Genomic DNA, 26,884 nt, shown 5'->3' with positions numbered 1-26,884 from the left:
AAGTTTTCACTAGGTTGAGAATCCAACCTAGGTATCCCAGGTAGTTGAATGTGGTGACCACACTTTGGTCTAAGTGGGCTACCGACTGGTTTATCAAGAGACGATTGTCTAGGCAAACTACAATCGTTATACCTTGGGCCCTTAATCTGGCTAGAGGAGGGGCCAGAATCTCTAAACATTCAAGGTGCAGTAGCGAGACCGAAAAACAGGGCTACAAACTGAAAATTAAGATTTTCTACCTTGAAGTAGATAATACTGGTGAGCTGGGAAATATGCCCACAGAGGTATGCACCCTTGACGTTGATTGACGTCAAAAGTTGATTGGATTGACTCCATGCGAAAAAGAGCGGATATCCAGAAACCGGTTTAGATTCTTGAGATCCAGAATGGGTTTGACATCTCCATTCGATTTTGCCGTGAAAAAAGGTTTGACTAAAACCTCAACCCCAGATCTTTCATGGGGACCAGCATGACCACTCTTTGCCAAAGGATGGTCCAATGCTAGAAAGAGAGACTTCTTTTTCCAATTTTTCAACCAAAGTATTCTATACATATGTACCAGCCCAGCGAAAGGCGTGAGGCCTAAAGACAGAATCTCTCGAAGCGTCTATTGCCAACATAAAGCTACTAGGAGCTTGCCAGATCCTGGGCCTGCTGAACAGGGATAACCTTGACCACCTGTTTAAACTGGTCCCTCAAGGATTTTGACATATACCAATTACTGTCAGCACAGGCCAAGACACTCAACCTGTCAGGAAAACAATGTGTTTTTTTTTTTAATAGGAATTCCAACTCTTTATCCGCTGGATCCCTAAGTATTTGAGCATTGTCTGCCAGACAAGTCAAACTTTGTAATCAGAAGATATAGCAGCGTCAATTGCTGGTATCTTCCACCTTTAATACGTTTTTTCCTCCATAGGATAAAGTGTGAAAAACTTTTTAGGAGGGAAAAAAATGCTTATCTGGGTGATCCCACTCAGAATACATAAACTTTCCCAACAATGAATGGACAGGAAAGGCATACACAGCTTTGAGAAGGCTTTAGCGAACCCAAAGCAAGAAGTGGACACTCAGTTAAGGGTAACATAAAAAGTGGAGCGGAACAATATCAATAAGGAATTGCACCCACAATGTGAAGCTGATCCTTCCACATATGACCCCTCAGAAGAGGAGTCATCAGCCTGTTCACAGTCTCCTGAGAGAAAACATCTTCTCCCGCCCCCAGATCCTCAGTTTGAGGGTCCTTGGGTAATGGAATGGACCCTGTCGCATTTTATCCCAATCTGGGATACGATTAAAAACCACTAACCTTTTTCCTATTCTATCATGGTTGAGGAAAATACCTTTTTTTTAGTAATATTAGATAGGGGCTGCAGTGTTGTAAACAGTTGCAAACTTTCAAGGGCCCCTGAAGGCCCACTCTGACCAGCCACCCCCTCTCAGCGGAGGATGCCATTGTAGAGATGAGTTTTAGGCTTTCAGAGCTTGAGGGAGATCCCTTTAGCCCTCTTTTGGGGTGTTTCTACCTTCCCTTCTGTCCATAGCCCGACGCATAAATGCAGAGGTACTACCAGAAGAATCACATCCACTGCTTTGAGCAATAGTCCAGCCACTGCCGCTGCTATTAACACTCAGCCTGATGCAAATAGTAAATGTGTCAATAGGAATGCCAAACCTTTTACATGCCCCTCTTTGCTTTTGTGTCCCTCCAACAACTTGCAGCAGCAAAAATGGAGCTTTTTAAATACACTCCGCGCCAAGCGTTGGAGGACGCCAACACCGAGCTAAGCCCCGCCCCCTCCATCGCATCACGCCACCCCCTCTCTTTCAAAAGAGAGTTTTCCCACGCAAGCGCGGGCCTTCGATCCGTCGGGATCAGCTTGTGTGTGAGGGAGGGATGACGAGGAGGAGATCTAGACAAGCCGCCGTGCAGGGGCGGGTAGGAAAAACTGAGTGGCATGCTGATTTTTTTAGCTTTCCCCTTTCCAGGCAGAGGGGGAGAGCGTTGTCCAGGTGGGGGGGTGTCTGGTGGAGGCTGGAGGAAAAAGCCTGTTGCTTCTGCTGACACAGCGTGATCTCTGAGGAAAGCATGAGAAGGTACGTGCTCTATTCAGCCCCCAATGTTGACTCTTAGGAATGACAACATTTATTTTATTATTTTTTTTGACACCCCTACCCCAGAGCACCTCCCCTCCTCCAAGTTGAGGGCACGTGGCTTGGTATGGTTCAGGAAGGGGGGGAATCCCACTGACAGCTGATGAGTCATCCACTGGTAAGGACATGGTGGCCCCGCTCCTTAACCAGCTTGGGCACAGCTGTGATTTCTTAAAATTAGTATTGTAATCACACCCAACAGAAATTGCGCTCTAAATTCACACTTAAATTGCACACAAAAACTGATGAAATTCGCACCGCAGCAGTGTGAACCGAAGCTGAAGGTATCGGTTTTAGTCAGAGCATTTGCACGACTACAATACTCGTGCAAATGCTTAGTATTGGAAAAGATTTCGATGCAACGCAACTCTTTTTGTGTACTCTTAATCATGTTACAGACCTGTTGCCAATTAACCTAATTAGTTGCAAAATGTTCTTCCAGCTCTTCCTTGTTAGTACCAGCTTTCTGTTGCACAGTCCCAGCTTTTTTGATACTGCTATCAGTTTAAAAATTACCTTATTTTTTTTCTCTCTTTTTTTCTATCGTGGTGTGCGGAATTCATACTCGCCAAGAAACTGACATCCTTAGTTTATACAGTGTAGCCCAGTTGCGTAAACTGTAAGGCCTCGTTCACACCATGGTGCAGAGACATCAGTTTTTCTACTTGCGTTCTGCAAAAGCACAAAAATACCAAATTGTTCTTGTTCTCTATGTGCCCTGTTCACACCACAACACTGATATCAAGTGCAGATTTTTTTTGCATGAGAAAAAACTGATATGACATCAACATTGGTGTGAACAGAGCACATAACTGACGTGCATCAAAACAAATGTTAGCGTACATGAAAACTGATGTCGGTTTTCCTATCAGTTTTCATGCACGTATGGTGTGAACAAGCCCTAAAGTTCCGTATTGCAGGACAAAAACAGTGAAAGGCGGACTAGTCAGGAAGAAGGTTTTTTTCATTATCTGCATTAAGGTAAAAAAACCTTGTGTGTTCAGCTCTCATCCCCCTAACCCCCTTAAATACTTGAGCCTGATCCCAATCCAGTGCTGTGCCAGAGACCAATGGCTCTCTCCTCGCTGGACCTGGAGACAGCAGCAGGAGCCATTGGTGGGGGAGTGGGGCAGAGATGTGCTGTGTTGTGTCAATGGACACACAGAGCCCAGATAAAGTATCAAGTTCGCACAAGTGCCCCCACAGCAAGCTGCTTGGGGGCACTCGGGAGGGGGGGACTAGAAGCACTTGTAGGGGACCCCAGAAGAGGAGGATTTGGGCTCCTCTGCGCAAAACCATTGCACAGAGCAGGTAAGCATGACATGTTTGTTACTTAAAAAAAGAAATTAGCTTTACAATCCTTTTAAGCCACCCTCAACTGTTTCTAAGCCCTGCCTCCAGCGATTCAACAGTCCAGTCCCTGAATTTTACTTGGCATCAGAGGCTCTGGCATTTGCTCATTAGGCGACAGTGATGGGGCTTAAAGCGGGGGTCCACCTATCTATCTTTTTTTTTTTTTTTTTAGTTCATTCACAAACTTTTCTTCTCAGCATTACATACTCACATATTGTGTGTAATATGTCCGCCTGTGTCAGATTTCGTCGGAAAGAATAACTTATATTATTCACTGCAGGCGGTTTCCATCTTCATTGTGGGCATTTGAAGCCCACAAGCATTTATTTCCTGGATGTGGTGAATGCTGTGCTCCCAGCATTCACCACTCGTTCCCACGCATGCTCAGTGGCATCCTGGGAAGCCTGAGACTAGCTCCCAGGAGTCTGGGAGAGGCTAGAAACACGCCTACTCCCACGGGAGGAGAACCAGGAAGTGCAAAGAAGAATAGAAAAATAAAAGGTAATTACAGCGATTTAAATTTTTTTAAACGGCATGTCAGCATCTAGGCAAGGAAGAGAATACATACAGATATTGTTCAAAATTTGGGTGGAACACCGCTTTAAAGCGGGGTTCCACTCAAATTTTTAACTTAATCTTACCCCCTTCAGTTAATTGCATAGATGTTCGAATGCGCAACGAAAAATTTTTTTATCGCTGTAATTACCTTTATATTGTACTTTATTGTGGCACTTCCTGTCTCTCCTCCCATGGGAGTAGGCGTGTTTATTGCCTTTCCCCGGCGCCGCACTGTCTCCTGGGAGCTTAGTGTCAGGCTTCCCAAGATTCAGTGCGGGAACAAAGATCATGCGTGTGAACAAGCTGTGAATGAACAGCATTCACCACATCCGGGAAATCAATGCTTGTGGGCTTCACATGCCCACAAGCAAGATGGAAACAGCCAGCATCACATTTTTAAAGTTATTCTTCAGTACGAAAACAGACAGAGGCGGAAATATTACACCCAAACTGTGAGTATTATTTTGGGATTAGCAAAGTGTCTCAATGACCTAAAAAAAAAAAAAATTGGTCGCCGGACTCCCACTTTAACATAATGTTGGGCAAACCAAGAAGCCCAGGCCTTGGATCCAAGTACCACCAAAGAGACTGATTTCAAAACTCTTGTAGACATCAGGAAGTGTCTCCAATTCAGCACCATTACCCTGTAAACATTTCAGCCAAGGTTGGGTACATCTTAAAGTAGATTCATGACATAATCAGGCAATTTGAATAGACAAAAAAAAAAAAAAAAGGAGGGGGCGGGGGAGTGGGGGTTGGGAGGGACACAAAGGTTAATGACTGCATTTGAAACGCAAATCTGTTCTATGCAAAACCGCACTATTCCTGAAAAAGTCAAGCTTGGCCCAGCCACCTCATGTTACCTTTTGGTGAGCCACTGACCAAAAGAGGCCCAAAAAGTTGAAGCAAACAGGGCAAATTTCATTTTCTAATAAGAAAAAGCAGAAAAGCCCAGATTTTTATATGATTTTACATAAACCTATGATAAAAGAAATATGTAGGCTGCTATGGCTGACCAGCTTTTTAAAATGGGGCTCAGTTGTGCTAAGACACTTGTTGAAGAGCATTTACCGTATTTTTCGCACCATAAGACAAACTTTCTCCCACCCCCCCCAAAAAATGGGGGGGGGGGGGGTGCCTGTGCATCTTATGGAGCGAATATAGACCAACCCCCCCCCCCCGCTGAATACCAGGCTGGCCGCTCGGCTCCTCAGCTGTGGTTTGCTTGTTCCAGAGAGCCTGCTTCTCTCTCTGTGTCAGGCATCGGCGTCTATCCCTCCTCCCCTTTCTCTGGGAAGAGCGGGCTCTGTGTTCCTCTCCTTCTCTGGCTAGAGCGGGCTCTCTGTGTCACCCCCCCCTTCTCTCGGCAGAGTGGGCTCTGTGTCCCCACCCCCCTCTCGGGGCAGAGTGGGCTCTGTGTCCCCACCCCCCCTCTCGGGACAGAGTGGGCTCTGTGCCCCCCCCCTTCTCCGGGCAGAGTGGGCTCTGTGTTCCTCCCCCCCTCCTTTTACGGCCAGTGCAGGCTCTGTGTGTCTCCCCCCCACCCCCCCCCAGGCAGCAGCACGAGCCGAGGACGGTGATCAAAGACACACAGAGTGGGCTGTGTGTGCATTCTATTTCCTCACCCTTCTTCTGTCAGCAGCAGTGGTTGGGATTAATAAAGCAGCGGCAGGGCTAAGCAGCTTGCAGAGGGGGACACTGAGTTGCAGGGAATTAGTGTGCAGTAACTTCTACTGAATGGTGAGTGGCAAATGTGTAGTAACCTCTAGCAACCAATCAGCAAGCAGTAATGTGTAGTAACCTCTAGCAACTGAATGGTGAATGGTAATGTGTAGTAACCTCATCAGAATATTTTTTTTCTTGTTTTCCTTCTCTAAAACCTAGGTGGTCAGGTGCGTCTTATGAAGTGAAAAATACGGTAACCACTAACCCTGAACAGATTCTGAGATCAGGAAAGTAGAACAAACAGCATAAGTCTTTATCTTTAACTGGATTAAGTACCACATCAAGGAGGCAAGTAACTAAATGGCAGGTAATTAGCATTTTCAGAAAGATAGGTTAGCAATGGCAGTCTCAAGGTTTTTTTCACAAGGTTACTTTCTGTTGCCTAGGTCTCTGGATCTACATATCATTTTGACATTGTGTCTTTAATATTGTTTTTAGTATGCCCATTATATATTGCCACAGCTTGCGACAGGAAACTTGCCTTTCCATGAGAGTGTATCAAAGGAGAAAAACGTCTGTCGAAATATAGCACACCAAGAAAAAAAAATGTCACTTTCAAATGCAGGTTTTTTTTTTTTTTTTTTTTTTTTTAAAGACAACCAAAACACAAGTTTTCTTACTTTGAGCCAAAATGAAAAATCTATTTTTATGTACTTCCAATGGTCAAAGTTCTTGCAGTTGGCTGGCAAATCCTAGCTTAACAGGAACTAATAATCATATGTCCATTCAGTTTAACTGTTGAGGTTTTAAAGTTCTCCATTTCACAACCTTTTTTTTTCTAGGTTAAAGCTGAAGTTTAGCTAAAAATTATTTTTAGCCTTACAACATTACTGACCGAACTTATTAGTAATAAAAAAAAAAAGGCCCTTGTGGTTGCACAGGCTGCACGATTCCATGGAAATGCTGTAGGGATACCCTGCCTCAGTTTCCGATGCACAGGGTAATAGCTTCAGCTCGGCTGAATTAGAAAATAGAAAAAGGCTCCCGACAGAGACAGGGCTACATAATTCATTGCTGGTAACTTAAAATCACTAAAGCAGACTAAAAATCTTTTTTTTTTTTTTTTCGGGCAACCCTATGGGTTGCATGAAAAAACCTGACAGCTCCGGTCGGGAGCTGCTGTACTAACCATGCAAGGTTAGTCCATCCATCTCCCTCGCTTAGCTGTTGTGTTCTGACAGGTGGGACGGATCCCCTGCCAGAACACTCCGATAAGTGCTCTCTGCCAGTGGCTGAGAGCGCTGATCGGGAGTCGATCGGCTGCTTGTTTTCCAGCATGCACGTCCGACAGAAGCTAGCTGAACAGACCGACATACACACAGGCAGAATGTCAGCCTGTATTTTTTTGTACAGGCAAATGTCTCGACATTCTGCCTGTGTGTACGGGGGTTTAACCTTTAGTTAAACTTCAGCTTTGAAGTGCAGGTAATGCCAAGCAATGGACATATTTGCTCACTTTTGTTTCCGGTAAATATACCATTGAAAGTGTTTTGCTACCTTTGTTTGATAAGTACAGTGCCTTGCAAAAGTATTCACCCCCCTTGGCATTTTTCGTGTTTTGTTTCCTCACAACCTGGAATTAATACGGATTGTTTGAGGGTTTGCATCATTTAATTTACAGAACATGCCCACAACTTTGAAGATGTTTTTTTTTTTTTATTATAAAGCAAACAAATGGGACAAAATAACAGAAAAATTTGATGTGCATAACTATTCACCCCCCCTAAAGTCAATACTTTATAGAGCTACCTTTTGCAGCTATCACAGCTCCAAGATGCTTTGGATAAGTCTCTGAGCTTGCCATATCTTACCACTGGGATTTTTGACCATTTCTCCTTGCAAAACTGCTCCAGCTCCTTCAAGTTGGATGGTTTGCGCTTATGAACATCAATCTTTAAGCCACAGATTTTCTGTTGGATTGAGGTCTGGTCTGGGCTTTGACTAGGCCATTCCAACACATTTACATGTTTCCCCTTAAACCACTCTAGTGTTGCTTTAGCAGTGTGTTTGGGGTCATTGTCTTGCTGGAAGGTGAACCTCCGTCCTAGCCTCAAATCACATACAGAGTGATACAGGTTTTGCTTAAGAATATCCCTGTATTTAGCACCATCCATCTTTCCCTCAACTTTGACCAGTTTCCCAGTCCCGACTGCTGAAAAACATCCCCACAGCATGATGCTGCCACCACCATGTTTCACTGTGAGGATGGTGTTCTTTGGCTGATGTGATATGTTGGGTTTGTGCCAGACATAGCATTTTCTTTGATGGCCAAAAAGTGACATTTTAGTCTCATCAGACCAGAGCACCTTCCTCCATACATTTTGGGAGTCTCCCACATGCCTTTGCAAGCTCAAAACGTGCCATTTTGTTTTTTGCTGAAAGTAATGGCTTTCTTATGGCCACTCTGCCATAAAGCCCAACTCCATGGCGCGTACGGCTTATTGTCATCCTATGTACAGATACTCCAGTCTCTGCTGTGGAACTCTTCAGCTCCTCCAGGGTTACCTTAGGTCTCTGTGCTGCCTCTCTGATTAATGCCCTCCTTGCCGGTCCATGAGTTTTGGGCAGGTTTGCTGTTGTGCCATGTTCTTTCCATTTGGTTATGATAGATTTGATGGTGCTCCTAGGGATCATCAAAGATTTGGATATTTTTTTTCAACAACATTGTCCCTTACCTGTTTGGCGAGTCCCGTGGTCTTCAAGGCAGTGTTTGGTTAGTGGTGCCTCTTGCTTAGGTGTTGCAGCCTCTGGGGCCTTTCAAAAAGGTGTGTATATGTAATGACAGATCATATGACACTTAGACTGCACACAGGTGGACATCATTTCACTAATTATGTGACTTCTGAAGGTAATTGTTTACACCAGAGCTTTTTATGGGCTTCATAACAAAGGGTGTGAATACATACGCACATGCCAATTATCAGTTTTTTTTATTTCTGAAAAATAGTTTTATGTATATATTTTTCTAATTTTACTTCACCAACTTAAGACTATTGTGTACTAATCCATCATAATTCAGAGTAAAAAAAACATTGAACGAAAGGCTATAATGTAACAAAATAGCCTGGGGGGGGGGGGGGGGGTGAGTACTTACGGACCGCCCGCCGCAGTTTTACGCCGGCTGTTTGAAGGAGGATATCGTGGTCATGGCAGCAGATAGCCATATCCCCAGTATTCTCTTCTTCAGCGGTCGGTCCGCTACAAGATAAAAGCGGTCTCTGCGCGAGATCACTCTTAAATCGGCAGCGGGAGAGGGCCCGCTTACCGAACCCGATCACGTCTTGTCTCCTGTTAGGTATGGAGGAAGATGGCCCCCACCAGTCTCCATACAATTGCTGGGCGGAAGCGACGTCAAAACGTTACTTCAGCCCACAGCTCTTAAAGGGCCATTTTTTTAAATGACATTTTTTTTTTTTTTATTGCATTTTAGTGTAAATATGAGATCTGAGGTCTTTTTGACCCCAGATTTCATATTTAAGAGGTCCTGTCATACTTTTTTTCTATTACAAGGGATGTTTTCATTACTTTTAATAGGAAATAAAGTGACAATTTTTTTTTTTTTTTTTAAACAGTGTAAAATGTTTTTTTAAACGCACCCCGTCCCGACGAGCTCGCGTGCAGAAGCAAACGCATACATGAGTAGCGCCCGCATATGAAAACACTGTTCAAACCACACATGTGAGGTATCGCCGCGATCGGTAGACCGAGAGCAATAATTCTAGCCCTAGTCCTCCTCTGTAACCTGTAGAATTTTTTAAACGTCGCCTATGGAGATTTTTAAGGCTAAAAGTTTGTCGCCATTCCACGAACGGGCGCAATTTTGAAGTGTGACAGGTTGGGTATCAATTTACTCGTCGTAACATTATCTTTCACAATATAAAAAAGAAATTGGGCTAACTTAACTGTTTGTTTTTTAACTCAACGAAAGTGCGCTTGTAAGACCGCTGCGCAAATACGGTGTGACAAAGTATTGCAACGACCGCCACTTTATTCTCTAGGGTGTTCGAAAAAAAATTGTATAATGTTTGGGGGTTCCAAGTAATCTTCTAGCAAAAAAAAAATGTTTTTAACTTGTAAACAACAAATCTCAGAAAGTGGCTCGGTCCTTAACCACTTCGCACCCGGCCACTGCACATATACGGCCGGGTGGGCGCTTCCTCCTTCTGAGTGGACGTTCAGGAACGTACCTCAGAAGGCGCGGGATCGCGCGTGCATGCCCTCGCAGCGGCGCGATTCTGATGCGCTCCTGACACGGCGCATCTCCGATCGGCAGGAGGGCTCTGTGATTGGCCCTCCTGATCACATGACGGCTGTGTCCAATCAGTGCCGTCATGTGATGTAAACAGAGAGCTGGTTGCTAAGCGATCAGCTCGGCTCTCCTCACATGGAAGTTGTCAGTGAGAGGAGAGCAGATCGTTGCAACCAGCCGGTGATCAGTGAGTACGAGCTGTTTTTACACACTGATCACTGGCACAGTGTCCCCACACAATGTAAACACACACAGTGTCCCCAAAACACTGTCCCCACACAGTAAAAACACCTGTCCCCACATATGTAACACTAAAATCATATGTCCCAAGGATCATCTGCACACATATGTCCCAAGGATCATCTGCACACATATGTCCCAAGGATCATCTGCACACATATGTCCCAAGGATCATCTGCACACATATGTCCCAAGGATCATCTGCACACATATGTCCCAAGGATCATCTGCACACATATGTCCCAAGGATCATCTGCACACATATGTCCCAAGGATCATCTGCACACATATGTCCCAAGGATCATCTGCACACATATGTCCCAAGGATCATCTGCACACATATGTCCCAAGGATCATCTGCACACATATGTCCCAAGGATCATCTGCACACATATGTCCCAAGGATCATCTGCACACATATGTCCCAAGGATCATCTGCACACATATGTCCCAAGGATCATCTGCACACATATGTCCCAAGGATCATCTGCACACATATGTCCCAAGGATCATCTGCACACATACAGTGGGGACGGAAAGTATTCAGACCCCTTAAAATTTTCACTATTTTCACAGTTATATTGTAGCCATCTGCTAAAATCAAGTTCATTTTTTTCCTCATTAATGTACACACAGCACCCCATATTGACAGAAAAACACAGAATTGTTGACATTTTTGCAGATTTATTAAAAAAGAAAAACTGAAATATCACATGGTCCTAAGTATTCAGACCCTTTGCTGTGACACTCATATATTTAACTCAGGTGCTGTCCATTTCTTCTGATCATCCTTGAGATGGTTCTACACCTTCATTTGAGTCCAGCTGTGTTTGATTATACTGATTGGACTTGATTAGGAAAGCCACATACCTGTCTATAATAAGACCTTACAGCTCACAGTGCATGTCAGAGCAAATGAGAATTATGAGGTCAAAGGAACTGCCTGAAGAGCTCAGAGACAGAATTGTGGCAAGGCACAGATCTGGCCAAGGTTACAAAAAAATTCTGCTGCACTTAGGGTTCCTGAAGAGCACAGTGGCCTCCATAATCCTTAAATGGAAGATGTTTGGGATGACCAGAACCCTTCCTAGAGCTAGCCGTCCGGCCAAACTGAGCTATCGGGGGAGAAGAGCCTTGGTGAGAGAGGTAAAGAAGAACCCAAAGATCACTGCGGCTGAGCTCCAGAGATGCAGTCGGGAGATGGGAGAAAGTTGTAGAAAGTCAACCATCACTGCAGCCCTCCACCAGTCGGGGCTCTATGGCAGAGTGGCCCGACGGAAGCCTCTCCTCAGTGCAAGACACATGAAAGCCTGCATGGAGTTTGCTAAAAAAAACACCTGAAGGACTCCAAGATGGTGAGAAATAAGATTCTCTGGTCTGATGAGACCAAGATAGAACTTTTTGGCCTTAATTCTAAGCGGTATGTGTGGAGAAAACCAGGCACTGCTCATCCCCTGTCCAATACAGTCCCAACAGTGAAGCATGCTGGTGGCAGCATCATGCTGTGGGGGTGTTTTTCAGCTGCAGGGACAGGACGACTGGTTGCAATTGAGGGAAAGATGAATGCGGCCAAGTACAGGGATATCCTGGACAAAAACCTTCTCCAGAGTGCTCAGGATCTCAGACTGGGCCGAAGGTTTACCTTCCAACAAGACAATGACCCTAAGCACACAGCTAAAATAACGAAGGAGTGGCTTCACAACTCCGTGACTGTTCTTGAATGGCCCAGCCAGTGCCCTGACTTAAACCCAATTGAGCATCTCTGGAGAGACCTTAAAATGCATGTTCACCAACGTTTACCATCCAACCTGACAGAACTGGAGAGGATCTGCAAGGAGGAATGGCAGAGGATCCCCAAATCCAGGTGTGAAAAACTTGTTGCATCTTTCACAAAAAGTCTCATGGCTGTATTAGATCAAAAGGGTGCTTCTACTAAATACTGAGCAAAGGGTCTGAATACTTAGGACCATGTGATATTTCAGTTTTTCTTTTTTAATAAATCTGCAAAAATGTCAACAATTCTGTGTTTTTCTGTCAATATGGGGTGCTGTGTGTACATTAATGAGGGAAAAAAATTAACTTAAATGATTTTAGCAAATGGCTGCAATATAACAGAGTGAAAAATTTAAGGGGGTCTGAATACTTTCTGTCCCCACTGTATGTCAGTGATCATCTGCACACATATGTCCGTGATCACACAATCCAATTATTATACACTTAACGTGATTTTTTTTTTTTACCAACGACATGTAGCAGAATACATTTTGGCTTAAATTTATGACAAAATTAGATTTTATTGGATTTATTTTAAAACAGAAAGTAGAAAATGTTATTTTTTTTCAAAATTTCCACTTATTTTTTTTTTTTGCTTATATCGCTAAAAAAAAAAAAAAAAAAATTAGGAGGAGGAGATTATTGTCATTACCAAAACAGTATGGGGGGTTGGCGGTACCTGATATGTATAAATATTATCAGGCAGTACATCTAGGCCGACTGTTGGATTGGTGTCGACATGGAGATCTGAAAATCTGGCCTAGTCTAGAGCAAGCACAGTGTAGGGAGTTATTACATAGAGCACCTGGGTACTATAGAAATCTTGCATCTGATACTAAGTTGCACCCAACAATAGGACCTACACTACTGGTATTTTATAACCTCTTATCCAAGGATATGATATCTACACAGAACTCACCTTTGGTACCTATATTAGGTAACCCGCAATTCATACCAGGTACACAGAAAGGACCTTTTGAGGTACTGATTAAACAAGGATTATATCAGGCTTCGCACTTTATGAGATCAGGTAAATGGCCAACACTGCAGGAATTGATGGACAGAAACGGCCCCTTTCAATTAGATTTCTGGGAAGCGGCGCAATTAAGACACTTTTTAAATACTGAGATACTACCAGGTCTTTTGGACCGTAGTTTTACGCCATTTGAGAAATGTTGTATGGAAAAGGAGCCAATCACGCATGCAAGATCTAAAATGTATGCGTTACTGTCTAAACCACCGGAGAACTTTCAGCTGCCCTTCTTTCGAAAATGGGAAATAGATCTGGGGAGGACCTTTTCGGAGGATCAGAAAACAAATATGATACAATCCATATTTAAAACAGCGACATGTACAAAGTTACAGGAAACAAATTTTAAAATTATCTCACAATGGTATAGAACCCCAGAAATACTTCAAAAGTGTTTCCCGAACACATCAAGTGAATGCTGGAGATGTCAGAGGGAACAGGGAACCCTGTTACATGTTTTGGTCCTGCCCGAGAGTTGAGAAATTCTGGAAGGAATTACGGGAGATCATTCAAAAATTTAGTGAAGTAGAGATACGCGAAGACCCAGCGTTATTTCTTCTGCATCTGTCAGAGATCCCGAGGAAAACATATAGGAATTCCATCCTGTGTCATTTAGTGAATGCAGCCAAGGCATGCATACCCATTAGGTGGAAACAGACACAACCACCTACTGTGAGTATGTGGCTTAGGAAAGTGGAGGAGGTGAACAGGATGGAAGACCTAGTATGGACAGCCAGGAAAAAAAGAGAAATATATTTGGAAATCTGGACACCATGGAATTGCTATGTTTCTTCATCGGAAGGAAAAAAGAAAATTGATACAACTTAGAGAGGGGGTGGGGGGTGAGGAAGAGATGAAAGAGGGAACTTGGGGTTTTCTTTTTTTTTTTTTGGGAGGGGGAAGTAAGGAGAGGAATGAAAATGAACTACAAATAATGGTTGAAGTTGAAATACTAGAAGGTAGTAGCCACATACCGGCCAGATCTTGGTACAGTGTTGTCCCAGGACCGGGCATAAAATAACAGCACTGGAGGTGGATTTTAGAGGGGAAAATTTCCCCATTTAATCTCCTGTTCGGTTTTGTTTTCTTGTGTTTTTTTTTCCTCCCCCTCCTACTTAGTGTTTTTTAGCTTCATTGGATATTATTATAGGAAAGATCAGGTATAAAGGGAATCGAATGTATTGATTTATTGAATTTTGTGCTGTATATACACAGGAATGAAATGTTAAGCTATGGAAAGATTGTTCATTTAAGTTTTTTTTGTCCTTGTTTAAAAAAAAGAAAAAGAAAAAGAAAAATAAAGAAATTAAAAAAAAAAAAATTGATTTGTGAATACCACCAAAAGAGAGCTCTATTTGTGTGAACAAAATGATAAAAAGTTAATTTGGGTACAGTGTTGCATGACCGCGCAATTCTTATTGAAAGTGCAAGAGCGCTGAAAGCTGAAAATTGGCCTGGGAAGGAAGGGGGTGAAAGTGCCCAGTATTGTAGTGGTTAAGCAAAGATACCTGTTGATACGGTTAAAAACTTACAACTGACCTGTTTATAAATTAGTCACCTAAAAATGCAAGAAAAAATGTAACACTAACGCAGCCATCATTGAGCTTCTAAAAATGCTGATCTGGACCAGCATTAATCAGACAGCTCATAAGTTAAGAGAAGTATGTTTTTTTTTTTTTTTTTTTTTTAATCATACTTATCTCCGTGACTTGAGCATCAGACCGATGCTGCAGCTGTCCCCCGGCATCTCTGCACTGAGAACCGAGCCACTGAACACCGCCGATGGCTCGGTTCTCACTCCTCCCCGAGCAGGGTGATGCTGACCATCAGTCAGCATCGCTCCTGGTCTGCTTCGCCGCGCTCATTGGAGCGATAAGCTGTGGAGGGGCGGGGAGAGGCCATCTCAGCGGCCCGCTGAGACTGCCATCAATCAGCAGCTGGCAGGTCCAGACTTGGGAAGTCGGGATGACACGCTGCCTCACCTGATTTCAGTGACGTCAGCGGAGAGCGGACTTCAGACCACTCTCCGCTGAAAACAGGTCACAGGAGTGAAATTCGTTTTGAGCCTTCTTAGGAGAAGCCCAGGCTAAAAAGTTCAGGCTGGACTTCTCCTTTAAGTCAGAGCAGCCAAACTGCATACTTGTTAAAACCAATGGACTTAGAAAATACTTCAGCATGACAAAAAAGGGACTAAAGACTGTCAAAGAGGGGTCAGCCATCTAGGCTTTACTATAAGTTTCCTTTTAGTGGTAGTCAGGACAGAAGACATCAGTGTCCAATTTCCACAAAAACTGAACTTTCGTTCTATTCTTAAAATGCTCTCTTGAAAAGTATCAATCGAAAAAAAATCCTTTAGCTGAAATAGTTAAGGTCACCAGTCCTCAATGGGCTAACAAGTGAGAACATTTATGTCAATCAAGCTTATGGATTACTTTGCTTATGCAAACTGCCTACTGGGCAAAAGCATAAGGAAAATAATAGAGTAGACAGCACTTGGCTTACTTGCACACAAAAGGATTAAATATATGAGTAGATATAGAGTCAGGTACTCACTAATGCATGCTCTGCTGAACTTGTGTATTAATGTGAACCCGTTAGCCATTTAAAAAAAAAAAAAAAAAATCAGAAAGTAGCAAGGCGCTACTTTTATCAGCCAGAAATCCCTATTCCTGACGTCCTCTCAATTTACTTAGTTTTTAACTAGGGATTTAGTTTCCCTGACTTGTGTGTTAAAGTGGTAGTAAAGGCTAAAGGTTTTTTTACCTTAATGCATTATCAAAAACAAAAACTTTTAAATGCAGCACGCCTATCATCACCCTCCCCCTAAATACTAACCTGATAACTGTCAAACCTCAGCGCTCACTCTGTTAGGATGGTATTGTTAGCAATGCTGCTCTCCTTGAGCAGGGAAACTCCAAATCACTAGAAGCAGAAAAAAAAGGAGGGCACAAACGCCTAGTGCATTACCTTAGAAATTTCTATTTACAAACTACCAAAATATACTCCAACATGAAAGGATAAAACGCATGTCATATACAACTCCAGTGACGAGGATGAATCATCTGTGGTTGGATATGTGACATGCGTTTTATCCTTTCATGTTGGAGTATGCTTTTGGCGTTTTGTAAGAGAATGTTTTTAGGTGTCTAAAGATCATGCACTAGGCGTTTGCACCCTCCTTTTTTTCTGTTTCTAAATACTTACCTGAGCCTGTTCTCAGTCCAGCTCTCTTATTGCCATTGATGGTCTGAAGGTCCATTTTTGTGTGGAACGCCGCTTTAAAAACGCCTCTCCGTGTTATTCTATGTGTTCATGCACACACAGGCTTTTAGGAGCTGTTAGTGGCATAGGCGTTTTCAAACTGCATGGGCCAGCGCGTTCTGAGGACTGGCCTTACAGCTGTAAAAATGTCCGACGCTGCTATACGTGGCTCAACGCTGGATACAGCCTTGTCAAACGTTTGTTTTTTTGACATGTGAAAATCAATGGTTCTCTATGAGAGACCTTTGATTTGAATACAAGTTGGATCATTATGATCAAACATGCAGTGCGGGCTTGTGCACTGAGGATCTTGGAGGGGGAACCTCACCAAAATGGAAACCCCCCCCCCCAAAATCCATACCGGTCCCTTATTCGAGTACACAGCCCAGCAGGTCAGGAAAGGGGGGGGGGGGCCGAGCCCATGTACCCCATACTCGTAGGGCTGGGGGCCCCTTGCTAAAATAAAAATAAAGTGGGCTTCCAGATTACAATAAGCCCCACCCCCCCCCAAGACCCAGACAACCAATCGGCATGGGGATAAGGTGCCACACAGCAACCCCCCCCCACCTCCCCCCATGTTGAGGGCATGGTATGGTCCATTCCCCTTTCCTGACCTTCCAGGCTGTGTGCTCGGATGAGGGTCTGGTGAAAAAAATAAATAAATAAAAATTTGGCGTTGGGGGTTCCCCTTAAAATCCATACCAGGGTACCGAAGGGTCTGGTACGCTATGGGGGGGCCCACGCCTGTTTTTTTTTGCATTTTGGAGAGTGTCCCCCTTCAAGATCCTCAGTGCACAAGCCACAATGCAAGTCTGATCAGACTTGTGGTGCTACTTCAAATCAATGGGCGAACTTCAAATCTCATAGCGAACCACTGATTTTGAGTAGAGGCAGAAAAACGCTGCTAAAAGCTAGCGCGGCTAAACGTGCTACTAAAAGCACGTTTTTGCAGCCGCTTTTTCCTGACATTGGTAGTGGCTTTGCAGCTCTTTTTTCTAATGCCCTGGTGTGTAAGAGCCCTAAGAATTGTCAGTGTAGCACTAAACTCACTTAGAAATGCTGGAAGTTAAAGTTTTGGCAATTTAACCAAAGCTTACAAGAAAAACCTTTTAGTGCCGACTGTCAGCTGGCCATGTCTTTCAACTCTTTAGCTTATTGCTCTCGTTTACTTTTAAAGTGGTTCTGAAGGCAGAAGGTTTTTTAATCTCAATGCATTCTATGTATGAAGGCAGAAAACCTTCTGGGTAACGCTCCCCCACCCCAGCGAGCCAAAGAGGAGAGAGCTTGGGGCGAGGCCCGGGCCACGCTCAATGTGTGAATGAACAATGTCCAATCATATGAGCATGGCTCGGGAGCGAGCCTGCTCGAGTGTCCCCATAGCAAGAGGCTTGCTATTGGGGGCACTCAGCAGGGGGGAGGAGCCAGGACCGCCAGCAGGGGACCCCAAAAAAAAGGATCGAAACTGCTCTGTGGAAAAACATTACAATGAGCAGACAAGTATGACATATTTGTTGTTAAAAAAAAAAAAAAAAAAAAAAATAATAGAACCTTTAGAAATCACTTTCGTTTCTAAGGACTGCACAGCCTACATGACCTTGCTACTTGCAAGCAGTGATTCCTGTACCGACTCCTGCTCCTGAAACGCCTCCTCTCAGCACCTGTAGTTCAGGAGGCAGGCTCTGTGAAATGTGTGACACAACAATGCCTATCCATCAGGCACAGTAAATATGTGTCACCACAATCTAGGAGGTAAATCAAGGAGGGATTCTTCAAAAAGCAAGCTTTCAAACTAAGATCATTCAGATTAATAGGAGGTGGCTAGAAATAATTGACCTTCAATGTGGAAATATATGATCCTAAATTATGACCACAGATACAATTTAAAGATTTGTGTGCCAAATAATAATTTGTGTAATAATATTCTAAACATTATGGCTAAATCAATGGCAGGAACAGGCTAAAACAAAAGTTTTAGGCTGGGTTCACACCTAAGCGAAATGGATGAGGGTTTCAACGTATCCAATTTGCATAGTAGGAGATTGATACCGGCTCACATATCTCCGCTGCGGCTCCAGTGCGAATTTGCACAGGAGTCCTGTGCATCTTTTGCTCCATTTCAGGTCTGAATTCAGCCCAAAAATTCAGGCTGAAATTGGACCGGAAATGGTGAACGGGGACGCAACCGAAATCCTGCTGTGAGCCACATGCAGCAATAGTGTGAACCCAGCCTTAGCCTTTCTGGGAGCTCATTTAAAGTGTATTTAAAGACAAAATGAATATACACTATGGAGGTTTATCCTCTCCATTTGTCCTGCTACTATTGTCTCTCCTAAAGAATGTAAAAAAATATCTCAAATTTTACAACTGCCAAAAGGTCAGGGTTAAATTTCCGATGAGGAAAGCAGTTCTGGTGATACATGTTTATGAAGGGATTCCTGCTTGCTTTCAAGATTTTCTCTTATATGCTGTTTTGTCTCAGTGACAAAAAAACAAAGGCAAAAAAATATCCTCCATTTTCTACTTTAGGTTTATATACACTCTAAATCATCTCTACACGTGTGAAATAATAATAGAACACTATACCATTTGTCACAACCGCTCTGAATGTGTGCACAATGAAGGTCTGCGCTTCAACCATGCTTCTGAAAGTTTGTGCTCCCCACAACTGGACCTAAAAAATTAAATGGAAGACAGATAATGAGTAGCATTCTACATCTTCAAACTGACAAAAATCGGAAAAAAATGCAAAAAAAACAACAAAAAAACAAAACAAAAACACATATAATTTATGAACACTCTGATAGCTTAAAACATGTAAAAACATAATAACCAAAATATAACATATTGAAGCTTTCCAGTACTTAAAGCGGAGTTCCACCCAAAAGTGGAACTTCTGCTCATTTGTTTCCTCCCTCCCTTCGGTGCCACAATTGGCACCTTTCGGGGGGTGGGGGGTGGGGGGACAGGTATCCTGTTCCCACTTCCGGGAGCCACAGCTGTGGATATTGACATCACTGCTTGGCTCCCTCTTCTTCCCCGTGTCGCTGGGCCAGTAGAAAAGAAAAGCGGAGCTTCGCGCATGCGCAGTAGGGTTCCCGCGTGAAGCCGTAAGGCTACACTACTGGGTTCCCTAACCCGCAATGGCGGTGGCAGCACCCGACAGCTGATGCCGTGCCGAAATCGCAGGACTCCAGGACAGTCACGTGTCCTATTATTAAAAGCCAGCAGCTGCAGTATGTATGCAGTATTTAAAGATAACAAACATGTCATGCTTACCTGCTCTGTGGAGTGGTTTTGCACAGAACAGCTTAGATCCTCTTCTCGGGAGACTCGTCGGTGCTCCTGGCCCCTCCCTTCTGCCACTAGAACAAGCAGCTTGCTATAGGGGGCACCAGTGCTGTTGCTCTGCAAGTCCATTCAGACAGGGAGCCGTGGCTCAGCCCCACCCCCTCTCTCTCAATGGCTCACTCACTGACTGATTAACAGAGAGAGCCAATGGTGCTCCCCTGCTGTCTCAGCCAATGAGGAGGGAGAGTCCTGGACAGCCGAGACTCTCGTGCAACATTGCTAGATCGAGATGCGGCTCAGGTAAGTATTAGGGGGGCTGCTGCACATGGAATGCATGAAGATAAAAAACCTTCAGACTTTTTAAGGGTGTCACCACTCTATGGAGGAGAAAAAAAGCCACCTTTGGACATCAACATTTTCATCCTTTGGAGGGTAGTGGTAGATTCCCCTAGCAAATTTAGATGGACTTGACTTAAAAGAAGGCTTAACTCCATGTAATGCTTTGTAAGCAGTTACAGCAACAGTTTTTTTTCTTTTTGGGATAAAGATTTTACATAAATTAATAAAGGCTGACCACGGTAAACACCCCTGTCAGTGTTAAATGGTTTATCTCAATCCTCTGACACCATTGTTGGAAAGCTTGGTCTGTTAAAACGAAGTTAAAAACATAACAGGCTTGATTCACCAGTTAAAAATGAAGGTTAAAAAAAAAAAAAAAAAAAAAAAAAAAAAAAAAAGAAAGAAAATCAAGGGCCCATTCACGTTGTGCCATTGCAAAGCTCTACAATACAATGTGCACATAATCCCAATGCTATAAACAAGTGAAATGCACATCTCTGCCCTGTTTTGCAGCGCAATTTAGAAAATAAGACCTGTCCGATTTGTTTCCTGTTCTACAGCATTGTCAAGCCTATATAAAAGACTATTGCAACACACGAACAAGCATTATTTGTGCACTGTAATGTGCTGCCAAAATAAATACTCAAATGGTAAATACTGAATATAAAAACACATCTAAGCCCTGGTTCACATTGGTACGATTTGACATGTCAAATTGGCGGCAATTGCTGTCAATGGCACCGTCCTAATCGGTGTGACGCTGCATTTCAAAAATTAGCTTCTGTACTACTTTTTGCGATTTTGGGCTGCGATTTACATTAACATCTGTGCAGAAACCTGCACAGATGTCTCTGAAATCGCGGGCGAAATTGGGACCGACATGCGGGAGTGAAATTGTGCGAGTTCGGCTGAACTCACACGGCTTCATTCTGGCAGCTCAGTGTGAACCTGGACTAAAATGCAGAAATACATGCTTCGATACCTGTAAAATAAAGGCGCATTGAAAAATCTCAAATAAAACGCAGCTGAATTGCAGACACAGGTGTGAACAGGCCCTAATAAAGCAACCACATCTAAGGACTGATTTGCTTCAACCCCTGTCATCTGGTTTTATCGTATCCACCTGACTTGGGAACCCATTCACAATTCTTCTGCTACCTATTTACTCACACACTCCCTAATCTATTCTTTCAGTGTATAGGGCAAAGTAGAAGCCAAAAAGCAACCCTATTGTCACTTTACTGCTCTGCTATACCTGCTGTACTTTTATTTATAAAAGCAGAGTTCCCCCATTATAAGCTACTGTAATAGAGTGGATTTTATAAGCATTTTAACTTGGTTCACACTGGGGATTTGTGACAGGCAGGGAGGGAGAGGGGGAGAGAAGACAGCACATTACATGGTAAGACCTACCCCGAAAATAATCCCTATTGTGTCTTTTGTTGCCAAAAATTAATAAAAGACCCGGGCTTATTTTCTGAGAAACACTGTAGTCACATTTCCCATTTACTTCCCAAAACAAGTGCATTTTGAGAAAAAAAAAAACACTTGTCTACGCTCTGTAGCCCCTCTAACCTAAACCAATCTGTAAAACGCTGCACACAGCTGCTTACTTAGCCCCAAATAACCGCTTTCCTGTTTGCCTCTTCCAAGCCATACTCCGGCTGTCTCCAGTACTACAGTAGGGCCTATTCAAATCTATGACGAGTTCAAGCACTGGTATAGTCTGGAGGAGTGGAAAAGTCTGTGGCTGTCTTGCTGAGGTAAGCAAGGAGCAGGTGGATCTGTCCTATAATGTAAACCAGGGATCCTCAAACTACGGCCCTCCAGCTGTTGCAGAACTACACATCCCATGAGGCATTGTAAAACTCTGACATTCCCAGACATGACTAGGCATGATGGGAATTGTAGTTCCTTAACACCTGGAGGGCCGCAGTTTGAAGACTCCTGATGTAAACTATCGATACGTAAACACCACCCGATGCTTGTTGGCCTTTAAATAGTAGACAGCCCAAATTTTAGCCGATTCAACAGGAAGGGGCAGATGTGAATTCAGCAATAGGTACCTTTTTCTTTTACTAAACTGCAATTTTAAGAGGAAAATATCTAACTCATTTTAATTCTACAAACATTACCCCATAATGACAAATGTAAAAGAAGTTTGTTTAAAATCTTTGCGAATTTAAAACAAAAAAAAAATAAAAATCACATGTACTTTAAGCAGAGTTCCACCCAAAAGTCAAACGTCTGCTTATTTGCTTTTGACAGGTACCTTTCCCCACTTCTGGGAGTCAGCACCGTCCCTCACAAGTTTGTCCCCACTCCCCCCTTCCTCCACTGCCGGGTTAGCTGCTATAACCCCAGTATCCTCGTCTTCAGTGGGCGGTCAGCTACAAGATAAAAGTGGTCTCTGCGGCGGATTCACCGCAAGATCAATTATCGGTGGCGGGAGAGGGCCCCCCTCCCGCCGCGATACGGTGCCCTCCGCGGCTTACCAGAGCCATCGGCAGTGGCGGAGGCGATCGCGTCCTGTCAGGTATGGAGACGAGTTAGGGGAAGATGGCTCCCACTCGTCTCCATACAATTGCTGGGCAGAAGCACGTCACTTCTGCTCACAGCTCTTAAAGGGCCATTTTATTTAAATAATTTTTTTAATTTACAATTTTTTTTTTTTATTGCATTTTATTCTAAATATGAGATCTGAGGTCTTTTTTACCCCGATCTCATATTTAAGAGGTCCTGTCATGCTTTTTTCTATTATAAGGGCTGTTTACATTTCTTGTAATAGGAATAAAAGTGATATATATTTTTTTAAAAACAGTGTAAAAATAAAAAAGGTAAAATAAATAATAATAAAAAAAAATTTTTTTTTTTTAAAAACGAGCCCCGTCCCAACGAGCTTGTGTGCAGAAGCGAACGCATAGGTGAGTAGCGCCTGCATATAAAAAACGGTGTTCAAACCACACATGTGAGGTATCGCCGCGATCGGTGGAGCGAGAGCAATAATTCTAGCCCTAGACCTTCTCTGTAATGTAAAACATGCAACCTGTAGAATTTTTTAAATATCGCCTATGGATTTTGAAGCGTGACACGTTGGGTATCAATTTACTCGGCATAACATTATCTTTCACAATATAAAAAAAAAATTGGGCTAATTTTACTGTTGTCTTATTTTTTTATTCAAAAAGTGATTTTTTTCCCCCAAAAAAAGTGCGCTCGTAAGACCGCTGCGCAAATACGGTGAGAAAAAAGTATTTCAATGACCGCCATTTTATTCTCTAGGGTGTTAGAAAAAAAAAAACAATATATAATGTTTGGGGGTTCTAAGTAATTTTCTAGCAAAAAAAAAAAACAAAACGGTTTTAAAACATATAAACACCAAAATCTCAAAACGAGGCTGGTCCTTAAGTGGTTAAATGTTTTTTCAAGTTATTGGGTTTTGTTTGTAGAAATTTGAGGAAAATAATGAATTTAATCCATTTTGGAAAAAAGCTGTAACATAACAAAATGTGGAAAAAGGGAAGCGCTGTGAATACTTTCCAGATGCACTGTAATTCCACCCAGACAGTATAACACACTGTACATCTGGTGACATTTTTGAGCAGGCCATAAAACATTGAATAGAAAAAATGCCAGTGCTGTGTTGCGATGAAGTTTGTTGCATGCGGTCCCTTTTTCACGCACACCACAGACACACTGTAGTGTGAACTGACTCCAGAGACAGTATTCTGCCTTGTCTATACATATGACCAGGAAATTGCTGCCCATACTGCCCCATCACATCTGGTGTGGATGGTTCAAACTGCTGTTCATAAAGCACATAGTTAAAGAGGAACTGCAGTCTGCTCACATTATTTGTAATAAAAAACATATTTGCCATTCTGAAGCTTCCCTCCAACCACTCTCCATATTATTCTATATATATTGTGATTCTGTAGTTGCCAAATATGCTGCAGAAATCTCCCTCCACTATGAGCAGCTGAAGCTGCTGCCTGTTCACTTCCTGGATTTACACAGGAGATACATCTCCAGCTCTGCAGCTCTCATTGGCTCTCTTATGACTCATTCCCCCTCCCCCCCCCCCCCTTCCCTTCCTGGCAAACTCAGAGAGTGCTGTGCATGATGTCATAAGCCTAGGCTTTTTACCAGACAAGAAACTAGAAGTGGGCTGTATAAGGTATTTACTGGCAGAAAAAAAATGTTTTACCATCCAAAGTTAAAACAAGGGCAGAAGATTTAATAGATGGAAAGTTGAAAAAAATGACCGAAGGTCCGCTTTAACATAACCACATTTTTTATATTATGTAAATGACTGATTTCATGAAAACTTTTTATGTAACCAAAAACTTTTTAAAATTACAAGGGGGTATTCACAATGGTGTGTTGCAGTAACATGCATTTTACTGCATTTTCTCACTATGCACAGAAATGCATAAAATACAGTATGGAGCATTGCTTTGCACCTCCAAAGCACATAGGAAACAATGTGGTATGCCATGTCATAAAAAATTATTTCTGTTTAATGTGCTTTGGCAGCCTGTTCAAAACCAATAGACTGCCTTCATGCAATGCATGTTAATACACAAATACCAAATGTTAATGTGCATAAATTATGGCAGCAACCTAGTGTGAACGTGCCTTAAAATTAAAGTACATCCAAAAAAAAAAACCTTTAAAATCACCTACAAGGAAATCTATCAAGCAAGTCAAAAGAAACAAGTGTCTACCTTTTTTTTTTTTTTTTGATAGATTAGATACAGTTTGAGCAACCCCTGTACCTGCAATCCCGGACAACTGTTCTGCAGACATCAGCAATTTGTTAACCACTTGCTTACTGGCACTTAAAAACCCCCTCCTGCCCAGACCAATTTTCAGCTTTCTGAGCTGTCACACTATGAATGACAATTGCGTGGTCATGCTACACTGTACCCAAATTACATTTTTAGAATTTTTTTTCACACAATCAGAGCCTTCTTTTGGTGGTATTTAATCACTGCTGGGATTTTTATTTTTTGCTAAACAAAAAAGGACGGAACATTTTGAAAAAAAAAAAATAAAAATAAAAGTTTTCATAGTTTGTTATAACATTTTGCAAACAGGTAATTTTTCTCCTTCATTGATATGCGTTGATGAGGCTGCACTGATGGGCACAGATAAGGCGGCACTGATGGGAAACCCTGATAAGTGGCACTGGCAGGTGGCACAGATGAGCTGGCGGCTGCTCTCCGTGAACAGGACTGATGTCCCTTTGACAGCCGCCGGTGGATTTTTTTTTTTTTTTCTTCTTCTTTAAAGAGGAGTTCCACCCAGGGGGGCCGTCAAAAAAAAAAATAAATAAATAAAAGTCAGCAGCTACAAATACTGCAGCTGCTGACTTTTAATTGGACACTTACCTGTCCCTGGGTCCAGCGATGCGGGGGATCGAAGCCCCGCTCGTCCCCCCCCTTCGCTCGTCGGCGCCGGCATTTCAACTGTGGGCGCCAGGCTGTGGCTTCACAGCCTGGCACCCACTGCGCATGCGCAGGCGGCGCCGCGCGCTGTGATTGGCCGCTCAATCACCTGGGACCTGTAATGGGTCCCAGATGATTGACAGGAGGGAGGGAGCAGAGCGGAGCCCTTCCTGTGCCTGGGGGGAAGTGATGTCACCAGCCCAGGCAGAGGAACGGGCAGACTACGAGGGACCACCTAGCAACAGGCATTTAGAGGCAAGTAAAAAAAAAAAAAAATATCCAAATGTTTTTTTGTTTTTTTTTTTTAATAATTTTTCCAGGTATTTTTGTTTTTTGGGTGGAACCCCACTTTAACCACTTGCTTACTGGGCACTTAAACCCCCCTCCTGTTCAGACCAATTTTCAGCTTTCAGCGCTGTCGCACTTTGAATGACAATTGCGCGGTCATACAACACGGTACCCAAATGAAATTTTTATCATTTTTTTCCCACAAATAGAGCTTTCTTTTGATGGTATTTGATCACCTCTACGGTTTTTATTTTTTGTTAAAAAAAATTGAAAAAGACAGAATTTAAAAAAAAAAATTATATTTTTTTTATATTTTGTTATCAATTTTTGCAAACAGTTAATTTTTCTCCTTCGTTGATGTACGCTGATGAGGCGGCACTGATAGGTGGCGGTTATGGGCACTGATGGGTGGCAGTGTTGGGCACTGATTAATGGCAGCACTGCTAGGTGGCACTAATAGGTGGCACTTGTGGGCTTTAATAGGTGGCACTTGTGGGCACTGGCAGATGGCACTTGGAGGCACAGATGAGGCATCTGTGCCTCCTTCCTCTTCGGGACCGATGTCCCATTGACATAAGCCGGTGATCGGCTTTTTTTTCCTCCTCACGCTGTCAGCGTGAGGAGAAAACGAAACCGATCACCGAGCTTTTGTTTACATCATGTGACCAGCTGTCATTGGCTGACAGCTGATCACATGGTAAGGGGCCGGGACCAGCCCCTTACTCGGATCTGTGATCATCCGAGTCTCCGTGACTCGGTGATCACAGCGTGCACACCGCGCGCCCTGCAGGGTGCGCGCGGTGCGCGTACATAGGGGAGGACGTCATATGACGTCCTCCCGGAGATTGAGGTCCGCGCTGTAGCCGTCATTCGGCTATGGCCCGGACCTCAAGTGGTTAAAGTTGCTTGCCATTGTTATCCACTTAAAGTTGAACTCCAGGGAAGAGGAAAAAAACATTGCAGTGGGGCTCTCCCTGTACTGTAGGGTTAAATGCCTGAGAAACCAGTAAAAAAAGGACTAACTTTCCCCCAGGCCTCCCCATGTTATAAAGCACCCGTAACCTCTTCTCTTACAGTGGCAATTGAAGGCACCCCGACATCACCAAGAATAATGCAGAGCCAATAGCCCGGCACCATATGCGAGGAAGCTGAGGGACCGCCCATGAGGAGTATTGA

At 43.2% G+C, this 26,884-nt stretch overlaps 1 protein-coding gene across 3 annotated transcripts in view; it reads right to left on the bottom strand.

The window, feature by feature from the left end:
* The window catches only part of AFF4 (ALF transcription elongation factor 4), a 235,251-nt gene that overhangs the window by 145,283 nt on the left and 63,084 nt on the right, over positions 1 to 26,884 (bottom strand). For all 3 annotated transcript variants that reach the window (XM_073620658.1, XM_073620659.1, XM_073620657.1), the window contains exon 2: positions 18,927 to 19,014. Coding sequence is in view for 1 of the 3 variants with exons in the window: in XM_073620659.1 (XP_073476760.1) it covers positions 18,927 to 18,929 (3 nt within the window). In the remaining 2 variants the exon portion in view is untranslated. The remainder of the gene's footprint in view (positions 1 to 18,926; positions 19,015 to 26,884) is intronic.

The sequence above is a fragment of the Aquarana catesbeiana genome, linkage group LG03, assembly GCF_042186555.1.
Source record: "Aquarana catesbeiana isolate 2022-GZ linkage group LG03, ASM4218655v1, whole genome shotgun sequence".
Taxonomy (NCBI): domain Eukaryota; kingdom Metazoa; phylum Chordata; class Amphibia; order Anura; family Ranidae; genus Aquarana; species Aquarana catesbeiana.
The sequence above is the reverse complement of the archived record's forward strand: the minus strand, read 5'-3'. Positions and strand labels throughout refer to the sequence as shown.